This window comes from Dipodomys merriami, unplaced genomic scaffold (assembly GCF_024711535.1).
Source record: "Dipodomys merriami isolate MVZ:Mamm:240054 unplaced genomic scaffold, mDipMer1.0.p SCAF_81, whole genome shotgun sequence".
Classification (NCBI taxonomy): domain Eukaryota; kingdom Metazoa; phylum Chordata; class Mammalia; order Rodentia; family Heteromyidae; genus Dipodomys; species Dipodomys merriami.
In genome coordinates, this window is record NW_027206413.1 from 732,408 (window position 1) to 745,087 (window position 12,680).

The 12,680-nt window shown below is 45.8% G+C and overlaps 1 protein-coding gene across 16 annotated transcripts in view; it reads right to left on the minus strand.

Moving 5' to 3' along the window:
* Positions 1 to 10,391: 10,391 nt before the first annotated feature.
* Positions 10,392 to 12,680, minus strand: part of LOC138819658 (protein PRRC2C-like) — a 75,452-nt gene continuing 73,163 nt past the window's right edge. For 14 of the 16 annotated variants that reach the window (XM_070011139.1, XM_070011142.1, XM_070011138.1 and 11 more), the window contains one exon: positions 10,392 to 12,252. In XM_070011139.1, the coding sequence (XP_069867240.1) occupies positions 11,995 to 12,252 (258 nt within the window). In that variant the 3' untranslated portion in view covers positions 10,392 to 11,994. The remainder of the gene's footprint in view (positions 12,253 to 12,680) is intronic. The other 2 variants (XM_070011148.1, XM_070011144.1) reach the window with 1 other exon arrangement.

The window sequence follows — 12,680 nt, forward strand, 5'->3', positions numbered from 1 at the left end:
CTCTACCACTGAGCCAACTTCCCAGCCCCTATTTTCTGTGCCAATACTACCACTCGCCTTAAGAAGGTGCCAGGCATCTTAGGACTGAAGGGCACAGTCCAGGTGGCACCATACACGGTACTCAGGAAAACCCTCCCCTTTGGACCAGCCAAGCAAGCTGGCCAAGGTCTCTTCTAAGGATCCTCAGGCCCAGTACCTGGTGCTAGGCATCGAGCGGTAGAGGGGACACACACAATCCCCCACACAGCTCTGTTGGGAATGAGAGTGAGCTTTCAGAAAACCAAGGTTGTCCCCAGACTTTGTAAAAGTGTGCATTTTCTTCCTAAGAGGCTATATCATTATTTCCAAAGGGATCGCACATTTCATGAAGAGCTACTGACATGGCTGGACTCTGGCAGCTCACGTCATCCTAGCTACGCCGGAGGCTGAGATCTGAGGGTCACGGTTCAAAGCCAGCCTGGACAGGAAAGTCTGTGAGACTCTCATCTCCATTGACCACCCAAAAGCCAGCAGTAGAGCTGTAGCATAAGGGGTAGATAGTGCACTGGCCAAAAAAGCGCAGGGAGAGCACTCAGGTCCCAAGTTCAAGCCCCAGGCTTGGCACACATGCACGCACACAGCACAGAAGAGAAGAGCTACTGATCCAAAGTTCATCCATCGCTCCTACGAGAGACTCCAACAAGTAACACTCATTGCCTCCTGAGGGACCTGGGAGAAAATTCTCTCCCATCTCCCTCTTGCACAAGCAGATGTATTCCTCCGCTCCGTTTAAGCAGAGGAATAAAGTTACATAAACCCATGTCTCTTGCACGCCTGGTGGGGTTCTCCATCCCAAACCCGTAAGTGAGCTAGCGAGCGAGCTGTGCGGTACCTCGTGGCCATGTTAAGTCTGCGTCTGGACACCTCTGTCTCCAGGTCTCTGCAGAGCAGGTTGAGCGCGGTGTCCACGGAACTCTCCTGGGCCATGGCCGCCCCCAGAGCTCGGGAGGGCCTGGGATGCGTGGCAGCTGGGAAGGAAAGCTGGGTGATCACACAGGCTCTGCAGGTGTTGGGGATGCTGGGCTCCATGGGGGGAGCTGTTCTTCCACGCCCTTCCTTCCTCAGCCGCTTGGGGAGGAGGAAGGAGAGGGCGCAGCCCAGGGCTGTCTGCAGGAGCCACACCCGGCCACCCCAGCCACGGGAACGAAGCCCAGGACACAGGGCAGTGTCAGCCCCAGGTAGGGCTGAGCAACTGGTGCCCACAGAGGTCACGTGATTCTCCCCAGCAGGGCCGGCTGGCTCTCTTGACAGGGGTCCTTCCCTCTGGGGACTTCTTCCCAGACCCCTTCCTTCCCAAAGGATGGGAAGGAATAAGCGAAGAGGGCTGGGGGGCCAGGCCGCTTCCCGGGCCGGCAGCGGGTGTCAGTGCTAAGGCTGGACCTCCACTGTGGAAGCCATGGCAGCCACCTAATTCAAAGCAGACGCCGTGGCTATGATATTGTGACCTGCAGGACCCCGCCCCCCAACTCCCATGAGACAAATGGGAGATGTGGGGGGGGCGGAGGCAGGGTGGGGGGACACTAGGGGCTTTACCAGGAACCACAGAACCCCTTCTCTTCACAACAGAGCTGAACAACCTCCAGTTGTGCTTCAGTGCTACACCTTCTCTGAAGGAACGGGCCGAGTGGCCCTGCCTGTTCCCTGGGTCACACCCGCAGTGACACCCCGTGAGGCGACCTGAGCAAGGCCTGCATCCCCCAGCTCGCTCCTCCTTGCCCTTGGCACTCACCTTGGAATCCGGGTCTGCTTAGAGTCTGGGCGTGTCCACTCTCTGGCTTGTGGTTTGGCGACGAAATGCTGTCATTGTCCCCGGTACCCACCTATCCGGCAAGGGTGAAGTCCACGAGAACACCTAGATCACCGTCTTTCCTTCAGCTTTTATCTCGTAGCGGCAGGCTCTCTCAGGAGCTCGATGAATAGGATCCATTTGCGCCCTTCGATGGACGCAGCTGACACAAATGATCCCTGATGACCTGGCCTTGAGAAGCCCCACAGGTGTGCGGGGCAGGAAGCAATCCCAAGCAGAGAGCGCAGAGCGCAGAGCGCAGAGCGCCTTCCGTGCCGCAGGCCACGGGAGCCTCAGCGCTACGCACACGTCCTCACCTGTGTCCACGGACCACGTGTTCCGAATGGCGCCGTCCTCGCTCCCACAGCACTCGGCGGGGGTGGCGGGCGCTGTGGCTTTGATGCTGCGAGACCGCGATGGCTGTGGAGCTTCAAGTTGTTTTCCCTGTCCTTCTTATTGAACACACCTTGGAAGGCATATCAACCGCAAGTGTTGTCGGTTCACAGCAGAACAAGGCGGTGGTGAGCGGAGCGTGCGAGAGCCTGCTGCGGCGCGGCATCATGCTGGACACAGGGGAAATAAAGTCCTTTGCTACCTGGAAGAAAAAAGAAGCATAACACATTCAGAAAGCTAGGACTTGGTGAAACAAAACGACTTCTTGGTACTGACGCCCATCTGTCAACATTTGTGTGCGTGTGTGTGTATGTATAAATGCGTGCGTGCGTGCGTGCGTGTGTGTGTGTGTGTGTGTGTGTGTGTAACACCAAGACCAATATGCACGCTACTGGCATGGGAGCTGACCCGTCCCGCCAGCCGTCATTCCCGTGTCTGCTAATGGTTCCTCCTGTTCAAGCCTCCATTTGAGAAGTTCCCTCTCTGGCCCTCTTCGTCTCTTTCCCTCCCTCCCTCCCTCCCTCCCTCTCCCCTCAACCCCACATTAAGTCCCTCCACAGGGAGGTGTTCAGCTATCCGGACCCAGTCTCTTCTCACCAGCTCCGTCCTTAGCTCCTGGTTCAGCTCATTATTTTTGGCCGGGAGCCTCAAAGGCTTCCTGTCTGGCCTGTATTTGACATGTCCCTCCTTCAGCCACAACCATGGTTCATTTTGTTTTTTAAAGTGTTAAGCAATACTGCCTTCTCTGCTCTAAGGACGTCCGCCTCACTCCGAGGAAACCGGACATGTCTGCCTTCTTTCCCACCCGTCTCTGACGGCTTCCCCTGTTCAACTCTGTCCCCATGACTGTGGCTCAACCAGCCGGGGACAATGCCCCTTGAAGCCAGGTTTTTGTGTTTGCTGTCGCCTCTGCCTGGAATATTCTTTCTCCAAACAGGTGCACGATCCCTCTCTTCGAGTCTACCCTCAGTACAGTCCGCGCAGTGATGCCTTACTGAGCCCTCCATGGCAAGGGTAGAGACGCGTGGCTTTTGTCTGCTACCTTTGTTGGCGGCTGTGTGCAGCCAGCTCTGCGGTGCAGGGATCGCTGCAGCAGTGAGCCCTGCCCAGCTCTCCTTTCTGGCGGACGCACTTCTTTCTAGCTGGTGGTCCCCTGGGTCGGTCATGTTGGCTGCCGGTTCTTAGCGAGAGCTTGGCTGGCGTTGCTGTCAGCTAAGACAGCTGTCTTAACCAGGTTTATGCCCTTCCCCTAGAGACATAAGAGCCGGCGCCTGGCGCCTGTGAACCTGCTGCCTGTCATGGCAGCTGGCCTCTGCTGTCACTCTCCGTCCAGTCCTCCCCCCTTCCCCCACAGCTTCCCCGGGCCCAGGGCCCCTCCGCCCCACCCCCTTCACACGCATTCTGCCCCAGTCTTTACCTCAGTGTTGATGTTCCGGCGGACTTGATGGAACACAACTGGTGCTAGCAGAGGCTTAAGGAAATGGATTCTCAAAGAGATTTTTGTTTTTCGTTTCTTGCTTTCTTTTTAAACACTGGAAAACCAGGTACGGAGAATCCTCTCCTTAGTGTGAAGAATCGATAGCTCTTGGCAAGCTGGACACCGCACTTGGCTGGCAAACAGCGGCACTGTCACAACCTGTTGTCTGCCTTCACTCTGTGCATGTGCTGCAGTGCATTTGTTGACTTGTGAAGGTCGAACCATCCCTGGATCTATGGTGTGAAACCAACACGATTGTAGTGCAGGATCCTTTTAATGTGTTGTTCAGTTTAGTTGATAAGATTTTCATTGTGGTTTTGAGTCCCTGTTCATCAGGGAAATTAGTCCCAGTTTTCTTCTAATGTTCTTATGCAGTGTTAACAGAGAGTAATACTGGCTTTGTAAGTTTAGAAATGTCCCTCCTTTTTTCTACTTGATGGAATACTTTGGCAAGCACTAGGGTTAGTTCTTTACAGGTCTGGTAGAATTCTGCATGGAGCTTCGGGTTTTCCTGGTTGGGAGGCTATGATGATTCAGTCTCATTGCTCATTGGAGATCTGGTTCAATTTTGATAGGACGTGTGTGTGTAGAAATTGATCTATCTATAGGATATGAGTGTAGAAATGTATCCATCTCTTCCAGATTTTCCAACTTGTGGGAGTATAGTTCTGAATCGATTCCTTAATGATTCCCTGAATTTCAGGAATATCAGTTGTGACATTCTATTTCGCTGGTTTTATGCTTGCTTTTGGTTGCTGTGGTTAAGGACTGAATTTCAGGAATATCTGTTGTGGCGATCTGTTTCACTGCGGTTTCATGCTTGCTTTTGGCTGCTGTGGTTAAGGACTTGTCCATCTTGTTCATCTTTTCAGAGAGCCCTCTTTTTATTTCGTTCTTTTAATTTTGGTTTGTGCTCCTCAGTTTCGCCTCTAATCTCCATTCTTCCTTTCTGGAAGGCTCATTGGTTAGGTTCTAGGCCGCGCTGGGCTGGGCTGGGCTGGGCTTCTAGTTGTGTGGCTCTGCTTCCCTCCAGAGGAACAGGTCATGGCTGCTGTGCATGGCAGCAGGAGATGCCTCCAGCACCAGCCATTCCTGAAGATGAAGTCTCACAAGGTTTTTTTTTATTTTTTATTTTTTTATTTTTTTGGTCGGTCCTGGAGCCCGAACTCTGGGCCTGGGCGCTGTCCCTCAGCTCTTCAGCTCAAGGCTAGCGCTCTACCACTTGAGCCATAGCGCCACTTCTGGCTTTTTTTCTTTTTGCTTATGTGGTGCTGAGGAATCGAACCCAGGGCCTCAGGCATGCAAGGCAAGCGCTCTACCACTGAGCCACCTTCCCAGCCCCGTATTTTTCATTTGACTAGGAACCTTCACATTTCTCCTGATTTCTTCAACCATTCAAATGGGAAGTCTGCTTCTGTCTTGACAAAACATGGTCAACATTATCCTGCTCCTTCTTCCGCTTCCCTCCCTTCCTCCCTTCTCTTCTTCCTCTTTCCCTCTTCCTCCTTCTTTTTGCCAGTCCGAGGGCTCAAACCTCTGGGCCTGGGCTCTGTCCCTGAGCTTCTTTTGCTCAAGGCTAGCATTCTACCACTTAAGCCATAGAGCCACTTCTCGTTTGCTCATGCACCTTTGTGCCTGGTCTGGTTTTGAACTATGGTCCTCAGATCTCAGCCTCCTGAGTAGCTAGGGTGACAGGTGTGAGCCACCATCACCGGGTGAGCTGAGGCAGAGAAGTGTTCAGTTGGTCTTGTTACCATCAACTGTCCGGAACATTCACTGCTCCTCTTCAATGGCAGGGAATTATATACCCAAGGCTCTACCGCAGGGCTCAATCTCCGTTTCTTAGTTTCTCTTGGTATTGGTATTGACTTTCTTCAAGGATCTGTTAAGATACAAGGAATAACTTTTTGGTACGTTTTTAAGACTTGTTATATGGCCTACTGTGTGAACTATCTTGGAGAAAGTTCTGTGAGCTGCTGAGAATTTTTCCCCTGCAACGGTATGGAATATTCTGTAGATGCCTAAGTCCACTTGACCTATGTATGGTTCAGGTTCACTTGTTAAGACAGTTAAACTTGGTTAATTTTTTGTCTCAGTGTGAGGGTGGGGTATGGAAATCTCCCACTACTACTGTACCTTTTATGCCCGCTAGTATTTATAATTATTTCCAGGTGAGCAAGCTTGGTTTCAAAGGTTATTGTAGATGGTAAAGCACCATCTTGGGCTTATATTAAGGTCTAAAGGCGTCAGGGCTCCTGTTCTGATCTTTTTAGATGACATAGCTTCCTAAGTGTGTTTCTGTTTTAGGAAAACCTTCCTTCACCAGGCTGGTAGTCGGGAGATAGTTGTCCAGCCAACTGCTGGGCCCCACTCCCTAGCACGGCTTCCAGGCTCCTGGGACAGCCTCTTCCAGTCCCAACAGCTTCTCCCATTTCTATGGTCTGCACTGCTTGTAGTGTCTCCTGTCCTCCCTTCTTCCCCTCTGCAGTCTGGAGCTGGTGATTGGTTCACTGGGTATGTGTGTCTTCTTGATGAACTGTTTCCTCTATTCGTGCACGGTTTCTAGCTTTTCTAACTTGGGTTTGATGCTGATGTCGGATAGTAACACTACTCCAGTTCTTTTGGACTCCATTTACTTGGAAGAATGTTGATTTCCATTCTTTCCTCTTCTTTTTTTTTTTTTTTTTGCCAGCATCTCTTGGAGAGTAAGCAGCTCAATCTCAATTGTAAAATCCAACAAGGACAGTCTACCTCTTTAAAGATCACTTTTATGCCTATTAGTGACAGGTACAGGCTTATGCCTGTAATCCCTGTAATTGTTTTTCCAATTCAAACCTTGTTTTAGTTATCTTAGCAGTTTGCTAGTATACCGAGCTGATGCTTGACACAAAACTCTTATTGAGCAGTCAGGATGGTGACTTCATCCATGTGCAAGATTTCTCTAAGTATCTTCTGGCACAGTGGAGGGAGGGCAAATATTTCAGCAGGTTTTAAAGATAACTGCTGGATATTGGGCTCTTCATTTGCAGATATTTACTGCAAATGCTGAGTATCATTCTATACATTGTTGTTTTAGGGTTTCTGCTGAAAAGGTCTGATGTAACTTCGATGTTTCCTAGGTAAAAGAAGCTGAGCACCTTTGCATTCTGTACAGTTGGCATTTTAGCCATGTTACTGGATTCCAAATTCCTTATTCCCTGAGATTTGGACAATTTTCAATCTTATTGAATGGGTTTTCTGTGATTTTCATTTGTATCTCAATTCCTTCCCCCACACTGAATCTTTGGGTATGTGGTCTCTTAACCATGTTTCAGAACTCTGACTTGCTTATCTGAATGCAACCTTTCCCTTCAAACCCTTATATTTTCTCCTCTATTTCATGTAGTCTTAATTTTTTTTAAAAAAATTGACTTCTTAAAGCTTTTCATTTCCCAGATTTCAGGTAGTCTTCCCCAAACCTCTTGGTGAATTTATTATACAAGTACTTTTCTGTATACATGTACATATACGCACACACACATATAATTATCTTTAGCTGTACAATGGGAGCTGCGATTCATCAGGTTGAGTACAACACATCTTTATTAATGCCCTTTTTACTACTCTTATTGAAGTCTTGAAACAACCTTTCTCCATTTGATTCAATATCAGGTTGAGTACAACACATCTTTATTTATTTTTTTTTTTGGGTCCGGTTGTGGGGCCTGAACTCTGGGCCTGGGCGCTGTCCCTCAGCTCTTCAGCTCAAGGCTAGCACTCTACCACTTGAGCCACAGCGCCACTTCCGGCTTTTTTCTTTTTGCGTATATGGTGCTGAGGAATCGAACCCAGGGCCTCAGGCTTGCAAGGCAAGTGCTCTACCACTGAGCCACCTTCCCAGCCCCACACATCTTTATTAATGTCATCCCTTTTTACTACTCTTATTGAAGTCTTGAAACAACCTTTCTCCATTTGTGTACCTGTCACCTGTTTTTTTAAATAATTTTTTTTGAAATTCTTTTGTATTTCTTTGGACTAAAAAAAATTTACAAACTTTTGGAGATGTCCTATTTTGACCCCTCCCCCATATTCCTTTTTTTTTTGGTGGTGATCCTGGGGCTTGAACTCAGGGCCTGGTTTGCTGTCCCTGAGCTTTTGTGCTAGCACTCTACCTCTTGAGCCATAGCTCCATATCATGTTTCAATACTGCCATGCATTTATGTCTTTGGGAGGATACCTGTTTTAAATGGGGACCTTTTTAGTGAAAAGCCTTCACTTGAGGTCTTCAACTCAAAATCAAACCAGATATTTCAATAAGGACAGAAAAGGAGTTACAACTTCATAGAACTTAAAAAGGGAAAAAAGAAAAATCAAGACCTCCAAGAGGGGAGAAGTGTATAGGATGCAGTTACGGGCAGCGACTTAGGAATAGGATGGAGACCATGCTGAGAAGTGTATAGGATGCAGTTACAAGCAGCGACTTAGGAATAGGATGAAGACAGTTCTGAGAAGTATATAGGATGCAGTTACAAGCAGCGACTTAGGAATAGGATGGAGACCATGCTGAGAAGTGTATAGGATGAAGTTATGGGCAGCGACTTAGGAATAGGATGAAGACGATGCTGAGAAGTGTATAGGATGCAGTTACGAGCAGCGACTTAGGAATAGGATGAAGACGATGCTGATTCTTCCTTGCTATGAAGATGGAGATGCTGCTTTTTCTTAGGTTTGTTTACTTGCTGTGAGGCCAGGGAGTTAGTCCAATGTGTCAGGTCAGATCTGAAGGCCAAGCAGCATGGCTTTCCTGCAGTCACACGGTGCTCTACCGTGACAGGCGTGGGACAAGTCCTGCAATGTTTTCTGCCATCAGGACCTGGAGTCCATGGACCACCCACCCCATGCTCCTCTACATCACAGGCAGCCCGTCAGTGTGGATGCAGATGTGGGAAATGCATTTCCACCAAACATCTCTGGGGTTGAATGCTACAAGTAGTTCATCTGCAACAGTCTGAAAGGAGGCAGGGTGGGAAGAGTGAAGAGATCCTGTGTGTCCGACCCTGTGTGACTCTGGGTATCTCTGTGATTCCCAGCCCACTGCTGGAAGTGCAGACAGAAGCCAGGAAGTTAATGATACTCCATTTCAGCAAGACAGCCATGGTAATACATGCCTGTAACTCCAACTATTGCTTACCTGTGCAGGAGGCAGAGGTAAGAGGAAAATGGTCCCAGCCTAGTGGAGACAAATACATTAGCCCACTTCTGAAAAATAAAGAAAAAAAAAACCAACCCAGAACTGACAAAGTCTGGAGTGTGACTCAAATCACAATGGCCTGACTTCAAATCTCAATAGTGCCAAGAAACAAAAACAAAGCCTATACTCAGGCTTCTTTATAATCAACCATGCCACTTTACAGACAAAACTGAAAACTACAGCTATGTATGTAAAAAGCTCGCAAACATCTCAAAGAAATAGCATAGCCTTTCAGGGAAACCATCTATAGCTCCTATTTTTAGCGAAGTCCAGAGATTCCTACACTGAAGGCATGAAGACCGGCACACAAGTTTTCTAACTTAACACAGAAAAGTTTAAGTGAGCTGTAAAGACAGAACCCTCCCCTAGCTGAAGCCTCAGTACCAGCACAAAACCAAGATAAAACAAAAGCACCAGGTAAACGCAAGCACTCAGGAGGCTAAGGCAGCAGGACCAACTTCAAAACAAAGCATACAAATGATATGGCCGAGGCTATACCACCGTTCTACCTTCCCAAAAATATAACCCTCAAGCTTGTCAAATAAAGGTGCTATTTACAAGCACTGCTTATCTCCATTTGTCGTGCCAGTATGAACCACCAAACCACCTCACCGGTGCCCCACTGCAAAAGATGGACTTAATGCATTTAGGTTTAGTCTTTCAACTCCTAGGCCAAGTTAACAGTGGTATTTTAAGTTAATACAATTGAGTGAGTACACATACTTGGTGATATGTGAAGATAATACAAGCAATATAGTGGGTCACCTTTTAGATCCTAAAACTTGGAAGTAATTTACTTAAAGAAAAACAGACACAACAGAAGTGGCATGGTAAGAAGGTAAATACGTGAAGTGGTCATGGCTCTCTGGTACAGTTAAGAGTGCCAACCTTATCATACCATTTCCACTAATGTAGAGCATATCTTGAGAAAAAAAAGCATAGGTCAAGGTTGGAATATTTTTAGTGCTTAATAATACTATCCATAAGTAAAGAAGCACATATAACACTGGTGGCTGTACCAGTTCTGCTAAAGCTTTGCCTACAAGGTTATGTTCTGAGTATGAGTTTTAGAATAAGCAATCACAATCTGACAGCATTACATGAACTCAGTAAATGAAAAAGTAATGTCCTAGTCTTCTTCAGTAGGCTAAATACTCTGTAGGGAAATATGCAAAATATAAATGTACAATACATATTTCCTATTTTTTGGTCCTTCAACTTTTCTCGAAGAAAAATGGGGAAATTATGCTACATTTATTCCTCCCTGACAAATTATTTTTATTTCTAAGTTTGACCACTTTGAGAAAAGAAGCTATAACTATTATCTCCTGCAAATACTGACTCTGAGAAAGCTTCATAGCCATGGAAAGGCAGAAGTTAAGTCTTTGGAAGATGTATTATTTTTGGTACATACAAACTTTAGATTTCAGGAATGGATTAAAAGCACCAAAATTCATTATTTAGAGAATACTTTATTAGTTTCTGTAATCAAACCCACGTAGATAAGACCTTACATATTTAATACAGTGCGTTTACCCCTGTACAAATGGAAAAAAATTAAGTTTAACATTTCTAGACCAATATGGCTATTAATTTCTGTACAATGCCAACTCAACACGGTAAACTGAGATACTTTTTCCAAAGTTGACAGCACAGCTAAAGTTTCCAAAAATTCAAATTATATATATGTATATATATATATATTTATATTTATATAAAAGACCAATAATAGCAGTATGTTATGCATCAATAGCAGCAACAGCTTTTCCAGGTTCTGCAGTCATCTGAACAAAATTAGACATCCAGCACATCCATTAATAAAAAGAAAAAAAAAAGATAAAAAAACAAAACCCCAGAAAAATGCGAAGTTCTGTTACTGTTGTGGTACCTGGCACCATTTTTTTTTTATTAACTTCTCAATCATCATCTGGAAAGAAAACATTCTTGAGTAACATCATTAAAAACAGCTCTGATAAAGCACAGTCACTACTACGTATCATAAAGCAGGTACAAGGTATTTATATTCACAGAGGGATGATACAGTACTGTCCTACGTCTATAATACTAGAGGATACAATTAAAAAGGCATTATTGAGACTTGATTCTACTTTTCCAGCAGAGGGCCAAAGGATGGTATGACACAGCTCTGTGAAGAAATGCACTTTCTTAGATAGGAGTTCCTTCCATCAGTGGGACAGTTCCAAGTACTCAGTCTCTTAGTGAACATCAGCTACAAACCGTTTGAAATTGGAGGTGCGGGAGCAGGAAGGGGGAAAAAAAAACCCAAACAACAAAACAAAAACCATACCCCACAACCACTGGACTCATACAAAGATGACTGAGTGAAGGCAAGCAAGACTCAACCTGTCTGTTTTATGTTTGAATGGCGAGAACCTCACAGAGCCAGATGACAGAGTAGCCAGGCCCTGCACGTTTGGATGCTGTCATTAATAGTTCACCATTTGCTCACTCATCCAGGAAGGGGAGATCAGTTACTACGGTACTTTGATTGTGTGCAATCCAATTACCATGTTATAAAAATAGCAAGCTGCCATAATAGAAAATAAGGCTCCTCTACCCAGCACCAATTATCTTTAGTTCACTTCCAAACCATACACATCATAACCATCTCCAAAGAATGCAAGGAAGGGAGGTAAAGACTCAGCGTTCTGATGTATTAGCTGGGACCAACACATTGTTCAGGTTGAACTGTTTATCCTCTGTGGTATTACTTTCTTCCTATTTTTGGCGTTTCACCTAACCATTAAGAGATTTTTAGATCTAAGTTGTATGCACTCAAGGACTATGTGCATGTATCTGTATATACATTCTGACTGAAGATGCATGTCCATCAACTGAGTGAAAGTTGTATAGGTGTTAGCTTGCGAAGGTTCATTTGAACTGGCACAGCAGCTGTGTGTCAATGTAATTGCTCCTGTGCCCCATGTGCATCTCTCTCCAAGCTCTACACAAGGTAACGTCACAGACCAATTTTCCTCTGTGGCTGCTGGCATTATCAGACTTCATTCTCCCTATTCTCCCTCCATACCCTGCAGGAAACTACAGCCTTTACGATTTTGTTTCTTCAGTTTTGATTGCCTGAGGTTTGATTGGTCCAGTTCTAACAGGCTTGGTAGCTATGGCAGGTGCAGGGGGCGGCTTTTCTTCTACTTTTTCCTGACAGACACCAGGAGGGTCGGTCCGTGTTTCAGGAGTTTTACTTGAATCACTGTCCACTTTCTGAGCTTTGCCTCCTATCTGTTTGCTCTGTTGTTGTTCAGAGAAGAACCGCTGCGTGGACTGAAGAACCTCTGCTCTCTGCTTTGCCTTAAAAAAAAAAAAAAAAAAAGAGAAACAATAATTTAAAATGTTTCAGCATTATCTAAGCCTGTCAAATCAATCTCAGTCCAAGTTCTTTTACCAATCACAAATCATTTTTCTCTATCTTGGTTTGGCCCAAGCCAAAAGTACCTCATTGATCTTTCAACTTTCAATGTATAGACTTCTTCCTATCTCTGAAAATATTCCATTATATTTTTATTTTTACATTTGAAACAAGAACCACCTCCCACCATTTTCCAGTCTGCCCTCTTAGCAATAAAATACAAATTGCTGCTGGACTGTATCTTTTCTGGGATAGCTTATTGATATATTTTATTCAAGGAGGCTGCTTGCAAGTCTGAAAACATACATGTAACACTTAAAAAACTTCTAGTTATCAATATGTGGTCTACAATAAAATGAAAAGGAAGCAC